The 17354-nt window shown below is 40.0% G+C and overlaps 1 protein-coding gene across 2 annotated transcripts in view; it reads right to left on the reverse strand.

The window, feature by feature from the left end:
- The window catches only part of HPGDS (hematopoietic prostaglandin D synthase), a 28684-nt gene that overhangs the window by 4612 nt on the left and 6718 nt on the right, over window positions 1-17354 (reverse strand). For both annotated transcript variants that reach the window (XM_027902420.1, XM_027902421.1), the window contains 2 exons: window positions 12256-12397; window positions 2411-2503 (listed from right to left, as the gene is read on the reverse strand). In XM_027902420.1, coding sequence (XP_027758221.1) covers window positions 2411-2503; window positions 12256-12388 — 226 coding nt within the window. In that variant the 5' untranslated portion in view covers window positions 12389-12397. The remainder of the gene's footprint in view (window positions 1-2410; window positions 2504-12255; window positions 12398-17354) is intronic.

The raw sequence follows: 17354 nt of genomic DNA on the forward strand, positions 1-17354 counted from the left end.
TCTCCAGCTTCATACAGCCATCTGATATAGTGAGTTGTACTTTCAATCACCTGAACCCACAGCCTGAATATTATTTCTTTATCCTCTCTGCTTTCCACCATCCCAGTACATTCAGGGAGGGTCAGCACACATTCCTGTCCATTAATCTTTCGCCATCCAAGCTTTCAATGTCCTTCTCCATCTTGTGGTCTTTTCATTTTGGTCAATGCATTCTTCAAAGCATCTGTGAAAGTCTGCTTCTCTTTCCCTCTACCCTGCCCATTCAGCCCCATTGAGAACAATCTCATGACACCCCACTTGCTTGTGATTACTTCATTGTAATCAGGTACCTTAGCCAGAATTCATCTTGTTTACAGATCTGCTTTTCTCTCCTCTTGTCCTTTGGCTTTCCTGCAGTTCTCTTAATGCTACTGCTTTTTTTCCCCCCTCACTTTCATTTTACAGGCCTGCATTCATGCTTTCACCTCTGCAGGTTCAGGTCATCCTTCTCTTCCTCTCCGCTTTTTAAGCCTCACCTGGAAGTTTTGCTTCCCACAAACTGTACACCTTTCCTCTGCCAAGTCATCTCCCTTACTGAAACTCTGCTTTTGAAGGTGGGAAGTGTGCCTCTCCTTTTTGGGAATCAAGTCCTGGGAACCTTCAGTTAAGAGTTGTTGGTGATGGGCACCTAAAAATGCCGTTTCTTAATTTTGAAGTATCAGTGACATGTATGCAAACTTAATGGCAGAACTAGCAAGTTTAGACTATGATGTTGAAAATATATTTTTCCCCTTCTATGCTTCTTTCCCCTTCTTTTTTCTGTCATAGCTGACAGCATGACTAATCCTGAAAAGAGAACAGCATGGTCTGAGTGTGCTTCAGATCCCAAGCCTTTGTGTCCTAGGCAAGTCAATGGAAAAGGTGTCAGGGGAATGTAGAAGTCGAAACTTCAGACTTCATAAGGAGCACAGCTCCAGATCAGCCTCCCAACAGGAGACAGGGAGGAAGGAAGAGTGGGTGGAAGGCAGGCTTTCTCATTGCTTTTCATTACCAGGTGGACTCTCATCGTCCTCTTCTCTTGCAAGGACTAGATTGTATCAAGGATGAAGGAAATTGGCAGGAACACGGTACTGCAGTCATGCTTGAAAATATGTTGTGCTACTGCCTAGAAGAATAATGATCTGAACTAGAAAATGTGAGACATTTTGAAAGGCAGGTTACATCCCCTTGCCCAGAGTGTAAAAAAAAAAAATAGGATAGTACTTGCTTCCCAGCCCCCCTCTTCAATCTGCTGACATTCAGCATGCCATGAGCACATCTGCCTTCAACTAGACCAATTTTGCAGATGGTTTTGAATGAGAGCTTGCTGACCTAAAGGAAAGCTTGGCTACTCTCTTTGATTACTTGCATTACTAAGTCTTATATCACTTTATCTAACTGGTGGAGTACTTCCATAGCATGTAGGTATTTAAAGATGCAAGTGATGTCACCATCTGATCTAATCTTTCTGTCAGCTCAAAACTGTTGCCTAAATCTGCTTCAGAGTGCTCTGCCTGCTGTGATAATCTCTAATGCTTCCAAAACCTCCTTCTCCTGGTCATCTCTCTGGTTAGCCTGGCAGTTCAAAATTTAACTTCAGGGGAAACTGCCATGAGAACCTTAGGGAGGCTACAGGTATGCACTTTCTGTCATGCAGTGACAGGTGAATAAAGTTTACTGGCTAGAGAAGTCAGCCCAAACCCCAGGCGTTGTATCCAGAGTGGAAACTCAATCAGATATGGAAGGGATTATTTCTGAGTTTTTCTTTAGACATACACACTTACAATGCAAATTCAGAGCTCAACCACATGATTTCAGCTCTGAAAATCATGGCATTTCACACTGCAGGTTGTTACTTTGAACCTTTTCTTGGTCTCGTTTTTTACTTTCTACGTGACGTGAGTGACTCTAAACCCTGCCATACAGCACCCTAGTGGGTGTGCCTTGCTCCATTTCTTCTTTCTCATCTTGGACCGCAGAGAACGTAGCCTGAGATCTCATCAGGATTACCACAGCAGCCCAACCCAGTGAGCACGGTTTGTCACCAAATTATGGTAAGGAAGGCTGCTGGAAGTGGCCATGCCATCACACAGTGCTCCCTGGTGCTTTTTTGAGTGGCAGCTCTCATAGCATCCTGTAGGATACATTGCATTCCTGTGGTCAGCACTTGGCACTGGCAAACTACAGATGCAACAAAGGGATGATAACTGTGAGCTGTTTGTACTTGGGAAAAACACCAGTACCATGATTGCCATGCTGGTGTTGACATCTGCATGGCTGGGCTTGCTAGGCTGTTGGTTTGTTTTTGTTTTCACTACTGATGTTTTTGGTTTTTTTTCTGAGCGCTAAAAGTGAGTTCAGAACAGAGAAAGAAAATAGACAAATACGTTACCTGCTTCTCTGGCAAGGTACCTTGCTATTGCCAGGCTCTGGTGAATGATAACTCCGTCCACTTCCAGAATAGGGAGTTTGCCAAAGGGGATAGCTTGGAGGAGAAATTAAAAACAAAAGAAAGAAAAACCAGCCAAAAGTTAATAGCCATTAACAGTGGGAGTCTGTGACAGCTGCACTTTTACCACTTGGAGGGTATGCATTGTTATAGCACTTAACAGTTTCACAGTATTTCTGTGGGGAAATGCATGGACTAAAAATAAAAAGTAAGGGGTAAGGATGTAACAAGATTGCAGTGTATGAAGGCAACTATAGCAAAGAAACCAGGCATTGCATTTCCTGTTCCCTAGCCTTGTGCTGAAGAGGCTGAATATGCTCCTGTACTTCCAGAATTCTTTAGGTAGGGAAATTTTTCAGAGGAATATTAGTTTTTCCTTCTCTCCCCTGCTTTCCCTCCACCCCCAGGAGAGTGACTGCCAAGTTTAACTACAGTAATACTGGAAATTTTGTAGAGCAGGATCCAGCCAGGAGCATGAAGTAAGAGATTGGGTGAAGACTACAAGGTGCTTTTTCATTTACACTTCTTTTAAATCCGGAAGTAGTGATTCAGGGAAGCATCTGCATTTCTGAACTGACATTGTGACAAGACATTTCATTTGACAGTCATCACTGAGACAAATATATCTTTCGCACTGAACTGCAGATGCTAAGAAGGTAATCAAATTTACTAGACTTGGCTTGCAGTCAAAAAAATTTTGTCAGTTGTGGGGAGGAAGCCTCCAGACTTGAAGAATAGGGAAAGAAAAACTAAGCAGGTGTCATGGATATCTGTGAGACAGTTTGAGATAAGAAATCAATCTTATTTTTCAGTTCTTAATTTGGTAGTTATGTGAAAACTTGGAATTCTGTTTTGCTATATTTTGGAGGAACTGCTGGCATGATATCAAATGGGGCTGGAACCTTGGAGCAAAGATTAATCTGGAAAAAATGGTTGTGTTTAGGGCAGTGAGAATCTGCTTGTAGGAACCTGGTGCTGTTCACCAGAGGAACTGTAAATCTCTGCATCTCAAGGGATGCTATTTTATAAACTCAAAGTATGTGACTGCAAATGCTGATCATAGCTAAATGGTTTGCACCTGATTTTCATCTGGATTGCACTTGATGTAAATAAGATCTACATACCACCTTAAGAATTCCTTGTGATGTAAAAAGGTGGTAGTGAAAAAGTGAAAACACTGACTATTGGAAACATGTAAGGTGCTTTCGAACCCACAAGAACTGCCTTTAGGGGGCAGCTGGAATGACACCTCCATTCCATGAGGATTTTTAGTTCTTAGTGAAAGGTGCAAAATAATGAAGCCTCATGCATTACTAACTGTTTATCAAGGCAACTTCATGGATGATGAACACTGCCACGTGGCTCTGTGGTTTAGCATGCAGTACGTTAAATCCGTATCTGCAAAATTAATTTGGCAGTTGCACAAGACACACAGGACTTCTCTGTGACTTTTTTTTTTTTTTGGTGCATCTGAGCACAGTACTCATGATACCCTTTTTTTTCTTAAGTTCAGCACACTGGGAAGTAAGTATAAATTTTGCTGCTGATGACTAGCAGAAGCAAGCGAGCTCAGTGAGCATTAGCTGCTGCCCCAGAGGGAGAAAGGTTGCTCTGCTAGCTGTTATTGAAACAATAATAAACTTCTTGCATCGCAGACTTCATATGTTTATTATCTGGAGTGCAACAAGATCCTGGCAAGTCTGTGTTTTGTTTCATTGAGAATCTAAAGAGGAAAGGATGCAGCTCTTAATGTTTAACTGAAAAGCTCTCTGGCTGTGAAAATGAGACGAACCTTGGTGCTGTGCTGTGGATTAATCGTGCAGAGTGCCCTGAGCATCACTGCCTCCAAAGCAAGAGCTGTGCAATAGTGTTTGCTTTTGCAGGATACCAGCACATCTTTCAGGCAGGCACAAGTAGAAGGGATGAGAGCGCATGTGACCCCTGGACATGCCAGTGTGGGGGCCACCATCAGATGCCCCCCGACCTCATAGAGCTGTACACTAATGCCTGGCAACAGGTGACAGGTAACTGCACAAGTGCAGCCAGCTCAGGAGCAATATTAGCCACCCCTGAAGGAGTTAACCAGGCTGTTTTGGAGGCCCCAGGAGGAGTGCCATGGGGCTGATGCAGTTTTGGCCAGGTCAGTATGACTAAGCCAGTCTCTGTAGCAATAACTGTCAAAACACGCTGATTGCTGCTCAGGTTGGGAAATGGTGATTGCTTCATCTAGAAACCAAACAGACCATTTTCTGCTGTGTTTACATACAGGGGAAGTCTAAAAGTCCTGGCTTTGACTGATGTTTCACTTTGTGGGTCAGTACAAGAAAAATGGTTTCTATGGATATCTTTTTTTTTTTTTTTTTTTTTTTTTTTTTTTTTTTTTTTTTTTTTTTTTTTTTTTTTTTTTTTTAAGAACCCCTTGATTACAGGGGAGGCATCTTTCTGACATTTGAGGATGATAGTCATCTCTCATATTTCTGTTTCTCAAGGATCTGCTCATTTCTGAATTCAAGATAATTACTATTCTTTCCTTGAAAACATGCGTAATGCCTACAAACGTCTTCCTCATCAGTGCTGAGCTATTTGCATTAAGATCTGGTTATTCTTCCCTGAAAAAGAAACTGAGTTTACAAATAAAAATATACAAATATAGCTTTGTTTTGTGTACATACACTTTCCTGGCACATAATGCAATTGTAAAATTATTAAATGAGAGCAGATTTTATTGCACATTGTCCCCCAAGCCTTAAAAGTCCAAAAGGATTTATGCTTTGATTCATAATGATACTTGGGGGGGGTTGTTAGGAGGCAGCATATCTATTGCCATAGCAGATATTCCTTCCTTTCTTATGTATTCAAAATGCTATTTAATTTTTTTCTTATAAAGACCAGGGAAAAAAAATTGTGATTTGAAAATAAACAGATTTTTTTTTTTCTTGCTGATAGAGTGTAGGTATATGATTGACACTGACTTTTGTTGATTATTGAGTTAATAAGCTGTAAATGAGTGCAATTCTGAGAGGTCTGAAGAAAGTATCCTTGTGATTTTTTTTTTCATTTTAAAAATCTGTTGTTTCTTCTTGGGTGAAGGGTATGCTATTATTGCACACCAGAAAGTGTGGCAGATAGGCTGCTTTACAGCTGAAGAAAATAACAAGGAGAAGTAAGGGGGCAGAAAACATTTATAGTACATCTTGTCCATATGTGAGTAGATACAGTGGCTTATAAAGTTACATTTTCAGTCTGGAAAAATTTAGGGAATAAAACCCTAACTTTGCATTTGAAACATTATTGTCCAACATTCATGGAATGACCAAAATTTTTAGGAGCCTGCAGTAAAGTATCTTTTTGCTTTTGTAACTTAAAAGAATAACTTCCTACATTGAGAAATTCATAGCAAACCCAAGTGATTTTTTCAATATATATATGTAAGTTTGGCTGTTGTGGGCAGGAATGCATTCCCTGTGAAAATTGGAATCTTCCTTTTCCAACTGGAGAAGAAGGTGGATTTGTGTCACACAGTTCATCCTAAGGAAGGATGGAGGCAAGGTCGGGGTTGACAAATGACCTCAGTGTGGCCTGTGTCAAAAACCACATCCAGGCCATATTCTCAGGGGCTCCAAACTGCAGCAGAAACCTGTCCTGTCTGTACATGGATTTAAGCAGTATTACCCTTAGACTCATGGACATGGGTTTCTGTGCCTTGCTTTGAGCCTTCTGTGGTGCTTTTGGCCCTACTCTGCTCATTGACATTATGTGTTCAAGGAGCCTTGGAGTTGCCCAAATTGCCTGTGTGTATAAACATTGTACTAAACCTGCTAAATTTCTCGTGATTTTGGTGAAAGGCATGGTTGGTGCAACTCCACATAAGCAGAGCAGGTAGGTTGGTTCCTTCCAGGCTCCTACATTGCTTGAGGATGGGAAAAGCTGGTGTGTGAGAGGGATCTCATTTGGGTAGAATCTGCATCATGGGGGCACATCGTGAAACAACGTATTGGGGAGCAATAATAAATGAACAGCTAAGCCAAAGTAGTGCAGACTGGAAGGATGTGCGTGTCACTTTGCTGGTTTTTCTTTAACTCTGATCGGTTTAGGGGGCTGTTCAGTGCTTACGTCAGTTTATACCCTTGTGTATCCATACGGATGTCCTTTCCCTGTTTTTCAAAACAATGTTGTCTTATAATGTTTCCAACTCCCACTTGAGCAAATAAATTTTAAGGAAAACCAAAAAAACCCTATTGCTGTCGTCATACAAACAGCGTCATTTCTCAGGCATGCACAAAATATGGCCTTGCCCTTTTAGTTCCCGCTTGCTTTGTTGCTCATCTGAAGTAGAAGGCGCTAAAAATGCTTGTGTTGGTTTCCAAATTTACATTGAAAACTCACTGAAAAGAGGAACAGGGTTTTTAAAAAACATCCTGTTTAAATGATTAAACCTGTAGTCTTCTTTAAATTGAGCTTTTATCAGTAAATTTTTGCTTTTCCTGTTATGTTGGTTATTTTGGGGTTTTTTTGCATTGCATTCTGACAGTCTTTACACTCACCCTCTGTCAAGATTTTCTTCATGAGGAGGGTAAAGTCATCAGACTGATGTGCAATCTCTCTTCTCGTTTGAGGAAGGACTCACTGAAGTATCTGTGCCGTGTTTAGAAATCAGATGAATTCTTTTCTATAATACTTTAATTTTGATTGGCTTTTAGGTCTAGAACTGTGATGTTTATATGTGTCTCTGCTGGATGCTAAGTTGGGGAGGTGATGCTTGATGTGTGTTACAAGCAAGGGCATCTGTTTAATTTGTCTCTATCCCATGAAGTCCCTAAAGACTGTGATAACAGTCCCCATCCTGGCATGCCTACAGGTTCTCACTAGTGTTCAGGCCTTTGTTTTGAACATACAGGCTCCTCGCTCATCCTCCTGGGCACAACCCAGTGGATGGTGCTTGTGTGGGACTGTTTCTCTGTCAAGGGCAGGGAGGGGACACACAACACAGAGCTGAGCAGTTTTGTCAAAGTCTGGTATCTGGTCTGGTTGGCTGCTGGTGCCATGCTGTGCTTCTCACTGCTGTTCTCCCCTACTCAGATAGAGCTAAGGGAAGGAGAAAATTAAAAACTTTGTTCCTTTTCCACTCAACTTCTTCATTATTATTCTTCTCCTTATTTCTGTTCTGTCCTTCCCACATTTATACTGACTCACCTCAGCTTTGCTCCCAGTCATGAGTTCAGGTTCCCCCATTTCCCCTGAGCTGACCTGCTCTTACCCCTGACTTGTCCTGCCCGCCTTGTAATCATCTACGGCATTGATTGCAAAGCAGCCTGTGTTTAAGCACTTGATTATTGCTCAAAAGCTGAATAATTAATAGTTTTGCAATCAAGCAGCTTACATTGGTTCAATAATAAGGCAGCTGGATTGGTCAAATATGGGGGGAAATAAAAGTCAGTCATACTCCTTTACAAATATATCTGTGTCAAAAGAAGTTCTCCTTTGCCTTGTAAACTAACCATAACTTCTCCTTTCCATTCATCTTCAAATTGGGTCATGAGAAACAAATAGGAGACACTTAGCATCTTCTAATAAGAAATATGTGAAAAATGTACTTTTTGTAAGGCTGGCAGAGGGGCAAGACCCCTAGGAAGTGGTTGGCTTGGAGCTGGGGATATCCAGAATGGATATCCAAAGGGATGACCAGCAGGATGCTTTGATTTAACCTCAGCCTACGTTTAGTGCTGTAGCTATTACAACTCATATTCTCCTTGGAAGTGCTTGCTAAGCCCTACTTTTTACCCAGATATAGCTATTTGCACATCTTAGCTAGGGATACATAGCAGCAAGTCACTAAGCATACAGAACAACTATTGCCCTGAGGAATTCTTGCCTGCAGTTAGGTGCTTCTCAAGATTTATCTATTATCTTGGAAGTATTTTCTATGCAATTAGTCTGTCAAGTTTCCCAAGGACCTTTAGAGCACCATTCTACACCTCCTAAACAGTTTATGGGCTGTTTACAACCATCAGTGCAATGAAAGCATCCTTTGCTATGGTGATAAAGGTGGTGTTATTGCCATTGCTTCAAATTCCCTAATGGAGCCACAGATCAAAAGCTGTTACTGCCTGCTAGCCCAGTATCTCAAGGCAATGGTAACTGTACCGTTACAGTGGATTTTCTGCTATGTCATGACTTTTGTCAGAGCAATGATGCTTTTTGTGAGGAGCCCATTATGTGGAAATACCGATCTTGAATGAGTCTGTTACAGATCTTGAATTGACTACCCGTTAAATGGTGGCATGGTCAAGTCAAAGTCTGTTCAAAAGGAAATGTAAAACATGAGTTTGCTTACTTGTTTAAATAATTATTGACTTATATAGGGTGCAGGGTTATAGAAAGCTGCTACTTGATATTTGTCTGGGTTTTTTTTTTAATCTGAGCTAAAGCTGGTCAATACTAATACTTATCCGCTGGTTTGCTTAAGAGTGTTTATATTATAAACTATAAACTTGCCTGAAATTAGCAACTGGAAATTTTGGCAAAGATGATCTTATTAGAGTCAGAAGGGAAAAAAATATATGTCGAGTTACAGAAATTTTAATTTCAGATTGTATAAGCCAAATAACATAACTTCTTATGTTATAATATGCCTTCCTTTTCTACAGGAAAAAAGCACCACTTAGGTGTAAACAAAATCAAGTGGGATGGTATTTCCAGGAGGGAGGACTTATTTATTTACCTGAAGGTACATTAAGACTAGGGCTTACTGGTGGAAGCCACACAAAAAATGCCAAAACAAACAACAAACCCCACCACACTCTTCAGTTCAGGTCAAAAATTAAACTTGCATCAGCCACAAGTCTGCCTTCTAAATGGCCTTTCTGAACATTAATCTCAATGTACAAATTTTCCCATCAATTTTACTAAACTCTTTTCTTCAGAATAATGATGATAGTTTCTAGTTTTTGTGATATGGTGATTTGGCTGGGTTGGTATTTGTTTTCAAAACCCTACTTTAATTTTGTGAGAACTGCTGAAGCAAACCTATCCTCTCAGATCTCAGTCAGAGACCTGATTCCTTATACTCTTAGACAAACTTCAGTTTTTCAGTTTGTTTCTTAGTAATTCAAGAAACCTGAAGTGGTCTTCTTGTCCTAACTTCTTCCTTAAGTATTTTTTTTTTTAATCTTGATTGATCCTGCTTTAGGCTTTTAAAAAGAAAGACATCAGGTTATATGGCAAATGATGCATCTGTGCTGTACAACCTAGTCCCTAGCCAGAAGGCAACCATTTCTTGTGCTGAGTCAGGGCCAGCAAAGTTAGGCTTTAGGTATCTTGGGGCAGATTGGGGCACTGGCTATTGGTCTTGCTATTGGTCTTGGCTGTTTACTCCAGAGCCCTGTTGCTACCTTTAATTCAGAGTTTTGCTGAATGGTTTGCCTGTGGGAGAATGCTTTGTCTGGAAATGCCATGAGTAACTATGAGAAATACCATTGCTTCAAAAAGGAGGAGGTAGTTATCAGTTACATGATCTCCAGACAATTTCCTTAGCAGCAATACATTTTCATGGATGCAGGAAACCTTTACTCTTGTTCTAGTTGACAAACATGTTGTCTGTAATACCAATGTCACTGGGTGGCAGATGGCACCATTCCATTGGTGCTTCAGCTAAGGATTTAGGGAACCTTCCAGAGCAGGAGTTTAGTAACCTGCCATAAAATGTAATAGCACTTACAGACATGCATCCAACTATTTCTTTGTAGGTGTATGTTTTCCTGGTCAATTAGCACAATATGTTCCAGTTCCCATCCTCTGACTAACTGGGTTTCTACAGAAGTCTGAAATTCAAAGAACTCTTAGGCCAGCGTAAATTTTACACAGCTGATTTCACAAATCTGAGAGCAGCAGCCCCCACATTTTGCTAAACTTCTTATCTGCTTTGGAATTTCTTCCAGGGATCAGTCATAGAGGCTGCTGCAAAAGGCCATTATGCAGAGAAAATGAAAATTCTTAATTAACCCTTGGTAAACCTGCTAGCAAATTTTTGCATCACAGAAAGGGAAACAAAGACAACCCATGGTCAAATAAGTTAACCACCATTTGTTAATGCAGCAGATACAGCTACAAACTGTATGGTTTAGGATTTTTAGGGTGCCTCTGCTCCCAGTGTTTTGGTGGTAATGGTGCTGTAAGCAGTAGTAAGCATAGTAGTAAGCACTGTAGTGAACAAGTACTGTACACATAAAACTTCACTGGGAGGTTCATGATGTGAATACTGAAGAAAAGCATGGGAAGAATTTTTCTGTATTGTTTCTTGCACTGGCTCAGGCACTGGGGGCATCAACAACATTTAAAGAGAGGTGCAGTGCTTTTACCTTGTCTGATAGACTTGCTATTAGAACTTCTTGTCCTAGGATATAAATGCCTCTGTAGCCCTTAACTGACTAATTATGCTTTGTCTTTTTTATTTGTTTTACTTAAAAATAAGTATGCAAGACTCTACATAAAATTATACTTAACTTACATTCTCAACTTTGTTTCAGGACATTAGTGAGTGTGCACACATGTGAATATGTACGAAAGACCTATGCAGAGCTTTCATCAGGTCCTTGAATTCTTAATCTCACCTTTAGTTTCCACCCTGCTTCCCTGAGAATTGTAGCGGGAGAGAAATAAGCTATACCACATGTCAGCAGGCTTAAGCTCTTATAAAGAAAATGTTTCCAAAGTCAGTCATCCCTAACTGAAAACATTACATTTCCACTGCTTTATTCTCTGTGGGTAGTTTGCCAGTGTCTTCTAGGTTTGAGCACCACAGAAGGGTTCAGCTGCCACTTGGAGTGATGCTTAACTATTTGTCATTCAAGTCACTGCAAACAGGAAAAAACAAACTTAACTACACCCTACAAGTATTTGATAGCCTTCTGGCTGGGCTTATGAAATGGTGTGAAACCCTATCAACAAACATTGTTTAATGAATAGAAATCACCTTGTACATTTGTTGTGCCTTTTCTCCAAACTTTCCTTCATTCTGGATGAGAAAAATCATAGCCCATGTAGCAGAACACAGGCCTAATCCAGGACATGAAAACACAGATTTCTCTGATTTCACACTCTGTCTTCAAACTCAAGGTCTCTTTCATTTGAACTAAGGCTAATTTAATAAACAGAAATTACAAATACCTTTAATGGCTGAAAACGGGTTATTTTAACTAAAAAACATTAAATGGATGGGATACAATTGTCTGCAGGGTACTCTGAGGCTGGTAGGGTTTGTTCTTAGTAAATATTATTTTCTAGCGTTTCTTTTGTTTCTTTTGTTTTTTAACGTTGCTGTATCAACTAATTTCTTGTGTTTTCTCTCATCACTTTCCTTCTCTGAAAACCTTTCTGGTTACAAAGGAGTGTCCTTCCTGACACTTCTTTCCAATTTGGCTGTCTAATACCCAGTGTGGAGGCTGAGGTGTGGTCCTTGAGACCAAATTCTCCAAAGAAGCTGAGAAGACCAGCACTCATTTAGCTATCCTTAGGTGGACAAAATCTGTACTGAATTGATAAGAAGTAGAAGCCCAGCTGGATGACAGCAGGTAAGTAATTTTAGACTTCCTGAAGGTTTGGATCCAGACTTCTTCAAGAGCATCAGGAATGACATTTTGCCTGTCTCACCATAAAATTCCCATAGGCTTAAATAAAACCAGAAAGCAGCTGTATTTCTGCTTGTGAAACATACAGATGCCTCTTAAATTGCTTTGCTTTTTGACAGCATTTCTGGTGGAGCTTTGGCTGTAAGAACCCGTGCCACTTACTTGGTTTGATTTTGGGCCAGTCTGCCGCTTCTATTCTGTGGTCTTCATACTTCTTTCCCGAGTAGGCAAACAGGTAGCGGCTGATTTCTGCTCGCCCTCGCAGGTTGAAGTAGGTCAGCTTGTACTGTGGCATCCTGGCTGCCTGGGAGGGGGGACACCGAGTGGCTTTAGACAGGAGTAACTTAAGTCCTTTTTGCAGAAGCACACCCTGCGCTTGTTTTCAAAAGGCACTGCTTGTACAACGCAAAGGAAATATTACACCAAGCCACGGTGTGTTGTACTTTGCAATCATTGCATTACCCGCACCTTTTTGTTCTGCGTTTCTCACCCACAGCATGCAGACACACACAGTGACAGCTGAACCTTCAGTTCCTCCTTATTCATCTCTGGAAAGATAGCTTGATTTTTTTACAGACATATTAGGAATTTTTAGTTTTCATTTATTTTTCTTGTGACTCCAAACTCAGGCCATTTTTATAAAGTTTTGTTGTTTCGTTTTTTTTTTTTTTTTCCAGAGTGCAAATCTAAAATCATATACTATAGCAGAAAATAGTTGCTGTCTTGAGCAACAATGTTGTCCAAGCGCGTTCTGCTCAGCCCCTGTTGCTTATAGAGACCTTCATCCAAGACCAAATTATGAGAACTGCTAAACTGTTGTGTTTTTTCCTCATTAATTACTGTTATAGTTGTGTAGGCAGTTGACCAAAATTATTTTAGATGGAAATTTTGCTATGGAAACCAGTTGTCACCGAATTTTCAGTTTCTTGTACAGAAGCCAAGAAAAAGCTTGAAATTACTTTGTTAGGTTTTCATGAGGTTTGGTTTTGGGTTTGTTTTTTTTTTTCTTTTTACTTCAGTTCTAGTTAGACTGTTACTTCATGTAACAGGAAGGTTCTATTTGTTTTTGAGTGTAACAGGCAGCAAAACAAAGTATCTGGGAGTTTGTACAGCAAGAATGGTTCAGGAAAGGAAAACATATATGGTTGTTTTAAATCAAAAGTAATTCTGCACACACTTTATTGAGAGAGATCTATGAGCTCAGCTGAGGTTTAAATGTGCTGGCTAAAGGATAGTAAAACAACCATCTGCCTCCTCACCCAAAGCAAAAACCTTTCTCCTTTTGGCTTTAAAGTAGCCTTTGCATGTCATTTACCATTCTTACATCAGAGTGTTAGTAAGATAACATGCAACACAGATAATCTGCACTAGGACAGGAAGGGAACTCTCCTTTTTCAGTGAGTGAATGCTACTGTATAACCTTGCAACAGAAACAACCCTCTGTTTAGTCATAGCCCTTGAAAACACATGCTTGAAGGCAGATGTATCATCAGCTTTGGCCTTAGAATGGAAATCTCCTTGCTCAGAAATAGAAAGCCTGCCTTTAACTCGCACTGAAAAGAGCAAATTACTTTTACCACTTGCTCCTCAAAAAGTCAAAACATCTACTTTCTGTCCTAAGAGTAACAAAAGCAAAAAAAAACCACAAAATATATATCATACCAAATGAGCTCACTTAGAGGCTATTTCACTTACTGTGAAAGTTGTCTGTTCCCCTACTGCACACACCAGACTTGGAAGAGCTTGTTAGTAAAAGGAGACTTTTCGCATGTGATGGCCTAGTAGAGAAGCAGGAACAAAGAGTTGCCACAAGTGCTTCAAAACAAAGACACCACTGTAATTATTGTTTTCTAAGTCAAGTGTTTTCCTTTGCACTGTATAAAACAGGGATGCTGCAGACAAAATGAGTTGCATGGTTTAGGTAAGGGGCAGAAGTATATTTTCAAATTTTATGCCCAGATTAATTACTTTTTATGCTTTATTGTGCTTATATAACATTAGACTATTTTTATGCAGGATAAATTTGGATTATAAGTTTACAAAGTCGAAGTAAGAACAGAGAATGAGATTGTTGGGGTTTTTTTCTTCCCATTTGTCCCCGCTTCTGATTTGATGTTGTCATTTGAGAGCAAGAAATGGCATTTTTAAAGAAGGATGTGTTATCTGAGATTCAAATTAGACATCACAATGATTTGGCAGTAAAAGGGAAAAAAAAAGCCTCCTTGATTCTTTTTGGGTTTTTTAGACACAAGCAACTACTGCTGATTCAGTCTACATTTGCAGAGGATACGACCTTTAACATACAAAATCCAGTGTATGCTTCCCTTCGTTAGGTGTGCCCACAGAGCTTCTTTCATAAACAATCGTAGCAGTTCCAGTGCCCTGCGCTTAGTACACCACTCACACCTGGCTCCAGTATCTTGGCTACCTCTGGCCCACTTAGCCCTGTGTTAGCAAAAAGTTCTTGGCAGCTGTAAGGCTTTTAAGAGCACAAGAATCATAGATTTTAAGGTACTGCCATGCAGAAGGGAGTAAACAGCTGCATATAGAGCGGGCTGGAGATGACTGAGGCCTAACATTTCTGTAGGTGAGTGTGTTGAAAGAGACTAATTCTTGCTGTGGGAGAACTTTGTATACAAAGACTTGTCTAATCAGGAGTAGTGAGATGATGTAAAGAAACAGGAATTTTGGCTGAAGATCAGGAAGTCTCTCTGGCTGTTATACTAGATTGTGGAATATTCTGGTCTGTCAAGGAAGCATGTGGAAACTATTGTTTGAATTGTCTAAAGCAAAACTAAACAAATTTCTAATGAGCACACCGTAAGGAGTAATCAAATATTTGTAGTGGTGATGCACTTTGGGGATTATAAATTTTTTTCCATCCATGAACCAAAAAAAAAACCCAAAACAAAACCAACCCTACAAAGAGTTTACTAAAAATACTTGACATTTTAAAAGCCTTTATAGCTTTATTGTAAGCATGTTTTTGTAAATGTTTGTAGGTTTTATTTTTTATTTGTATTTATTGTGAAATGTCAGGAGTGGTGCTTCCTAAACAATTACAGATAAGTTTCTAAATGAAAGAAATGGTTGTGTTCAGAATAGCTTTTTACCAAACATACAAAGTAAGTTGGTTTTGGATTTTTTCCCTTGTCCTCCTTTACCTCATTTACACAGTGTGTTTTGTAAAGGAGTGGATCATGAAGAACAAATTAAAATCATTCAAAAAACAGTCAGAATTACTGAATCATTGAAAAATGTCATTTCCAGAGGAAACAGGTCTATCTGGGGTCTTAGAGTTCATGCTTTGGGGGTTGAGGTTTGTTTTGTGGTTGGGGTTTTTTTGTTTGTTTGGGGTCTTTTGGTTTTGGGGTTTTTTTGGCAGGGGGACTATTTAACTATTTAAAATTATTTCTCTTTTTTTAGGCTAGTCCTGGCTTAAAAATACTGGAAGATGTTGGTGATGGGTGGACCTCGGTGCCTAGACTTGCAGGCATTTATCCACCTGCTTAGCGCTATTAAATCTCTTTGGGTGAGTTTGTTGCAAAGCCAGGTGTGTATAAATGCAGAAGGGGGCTGATCTACCTTTCACCAATAAACCTGCCATCTAAGCAGTGTTTCTTCACTTTCTAGCTGGCGAATGCACAGCTCAGACGCCCCTGTACACCTGCCCTGCCATCCACTGACAGCACTTCAGTCCCAGTTTCGTCACACACAGCTTTCAAAGCTGTGAACCCAACTGGTTTAAATTTAGTATTAAATTAGCTTCAATACTTTCAAGTTGTTGACCTGCTTAGCTGATTTTTTTAGCTTTCCTCTGTGACTTTCTGAAAGCCAGCTTAACTGGCTTTAACATACCTTTAAACAGAAGATTAGTGGATCTCATGATTAAATTCAGCTGTTGGAGCCACTTAGTGACAAAATCAAATGAGAAGTCTGAGAGAAGGTCAAATATGTGTAAAAGATGGCATCCTCTGAGTTACTCACGAGTCAAATTTCAGGGTGGAGTTACAAGTGTCTAAGACACCCTAGGACGGATTTCAAATAATTTAAAACTGATCGTGGCTTTGTGGAGATACTGTATTTCCCGATGAACTTGAGATGCTTTGATTCCAGATGAAGCAGGACTGAACAATCAATTTGAAAACTTCAAGCAAGATCAGAGTGTAAAAGCAGAACCCAGGAAGGAATCAGTGTCATTCTCTGAGAAGTAAAATGCTGAGTTCCGGATAGCACTAGTAGAGAAGAGGAAAAGTGCTGGCAGAATGAAAACTGCTCAGGATGAGTTTCAGGTGTGTGCCCAGTGCAACCCAGCACAGGCAGCCTCTGCTATCCACAATTTGATTCTGCATGCGCAGCCTGAGCTGCTGCCTTAGAAGATTAAGCACCAAAACTCTCCTGGGCTTTGTAGAGGAGCAGTGTTTCATCTCTATTCTGGAAAATTCAGCCCTCAAGGTAATACAAGGAAATGTCCTTCAGGCTAATGAAAGACACCAAAACATGAATGCACATACTCAGCATGTGAATTCAGAAAAAAAATTAAAAAAAAAATCCCAAAACAAAATGGAGCACTTAATTATATTTTCTTGTATAAGGTTATTAATATTTGAGGTGACAAGCCAGGAGAAAATTTTCCCTGAGCTGGGGCCAGAGGGAGAGAAACTAGCTAAGTTGAGCTCTGCGTTCACATCCACCCAAAGTCTGACAAAGAGCTTATGGTGCAATGTCCCCTTTAATTTTACTTTGCACTGCAAGAAATTAAAGGTTTTCATGCCTTAAGGTTGCATCATTGTTAGAGGATGTAAAAAAGCCCAGCTGTTTCCCTTCAGCAAGTAAGACCAGCAGGGTTGGGTTGAGGTTCATCTGGGCACTTCTAAAAATGTGGACTCTAACTATCTGCCTGGAAGAGACGATGCATTGCCCTGTATTTATATTTATTTAACAGGAGGGCTCTTCATTAAATTAGGAGTCACTGATGGAAAGCACTGCAGTTAGTACCTGATGCAATGATGCCCTGGCCGTGGGCCTGCCTAAAAGGAGAAGGTGGAGGTTTCAGTTGCCAAGTGTCATTGTCCTCTCTTGAATTGCAACCAGACCCTGGCGATGACTGAGGAGGGATAACTCAGTCAATGGATACCTTTATTTTATGGTAAGATTATTTTATTGTAAGATTAAGCTGTTATATCAATTTGAATTGTTTGAGTTGCTGGCACTGATTATATATTCCATTTTCATTATTTTATAGAATGAAAATATAACAG

Source organism: Empidonax traillii, unplaced genomic scaffold (assembly GCF_003031625.1).
Source record: "Empidonax traillii isolate 1590-97213 ecotype Southwest subspecies unplaced genomic scaffold, ASM303162v1 scaffold872:size346822, whole genome shotgun sequence".
NCBI lineage: Eukaryota > Metazoa > Chordata > Aves > Passeriformes > Tyrannidae > Empidonax > Empidonax traillii.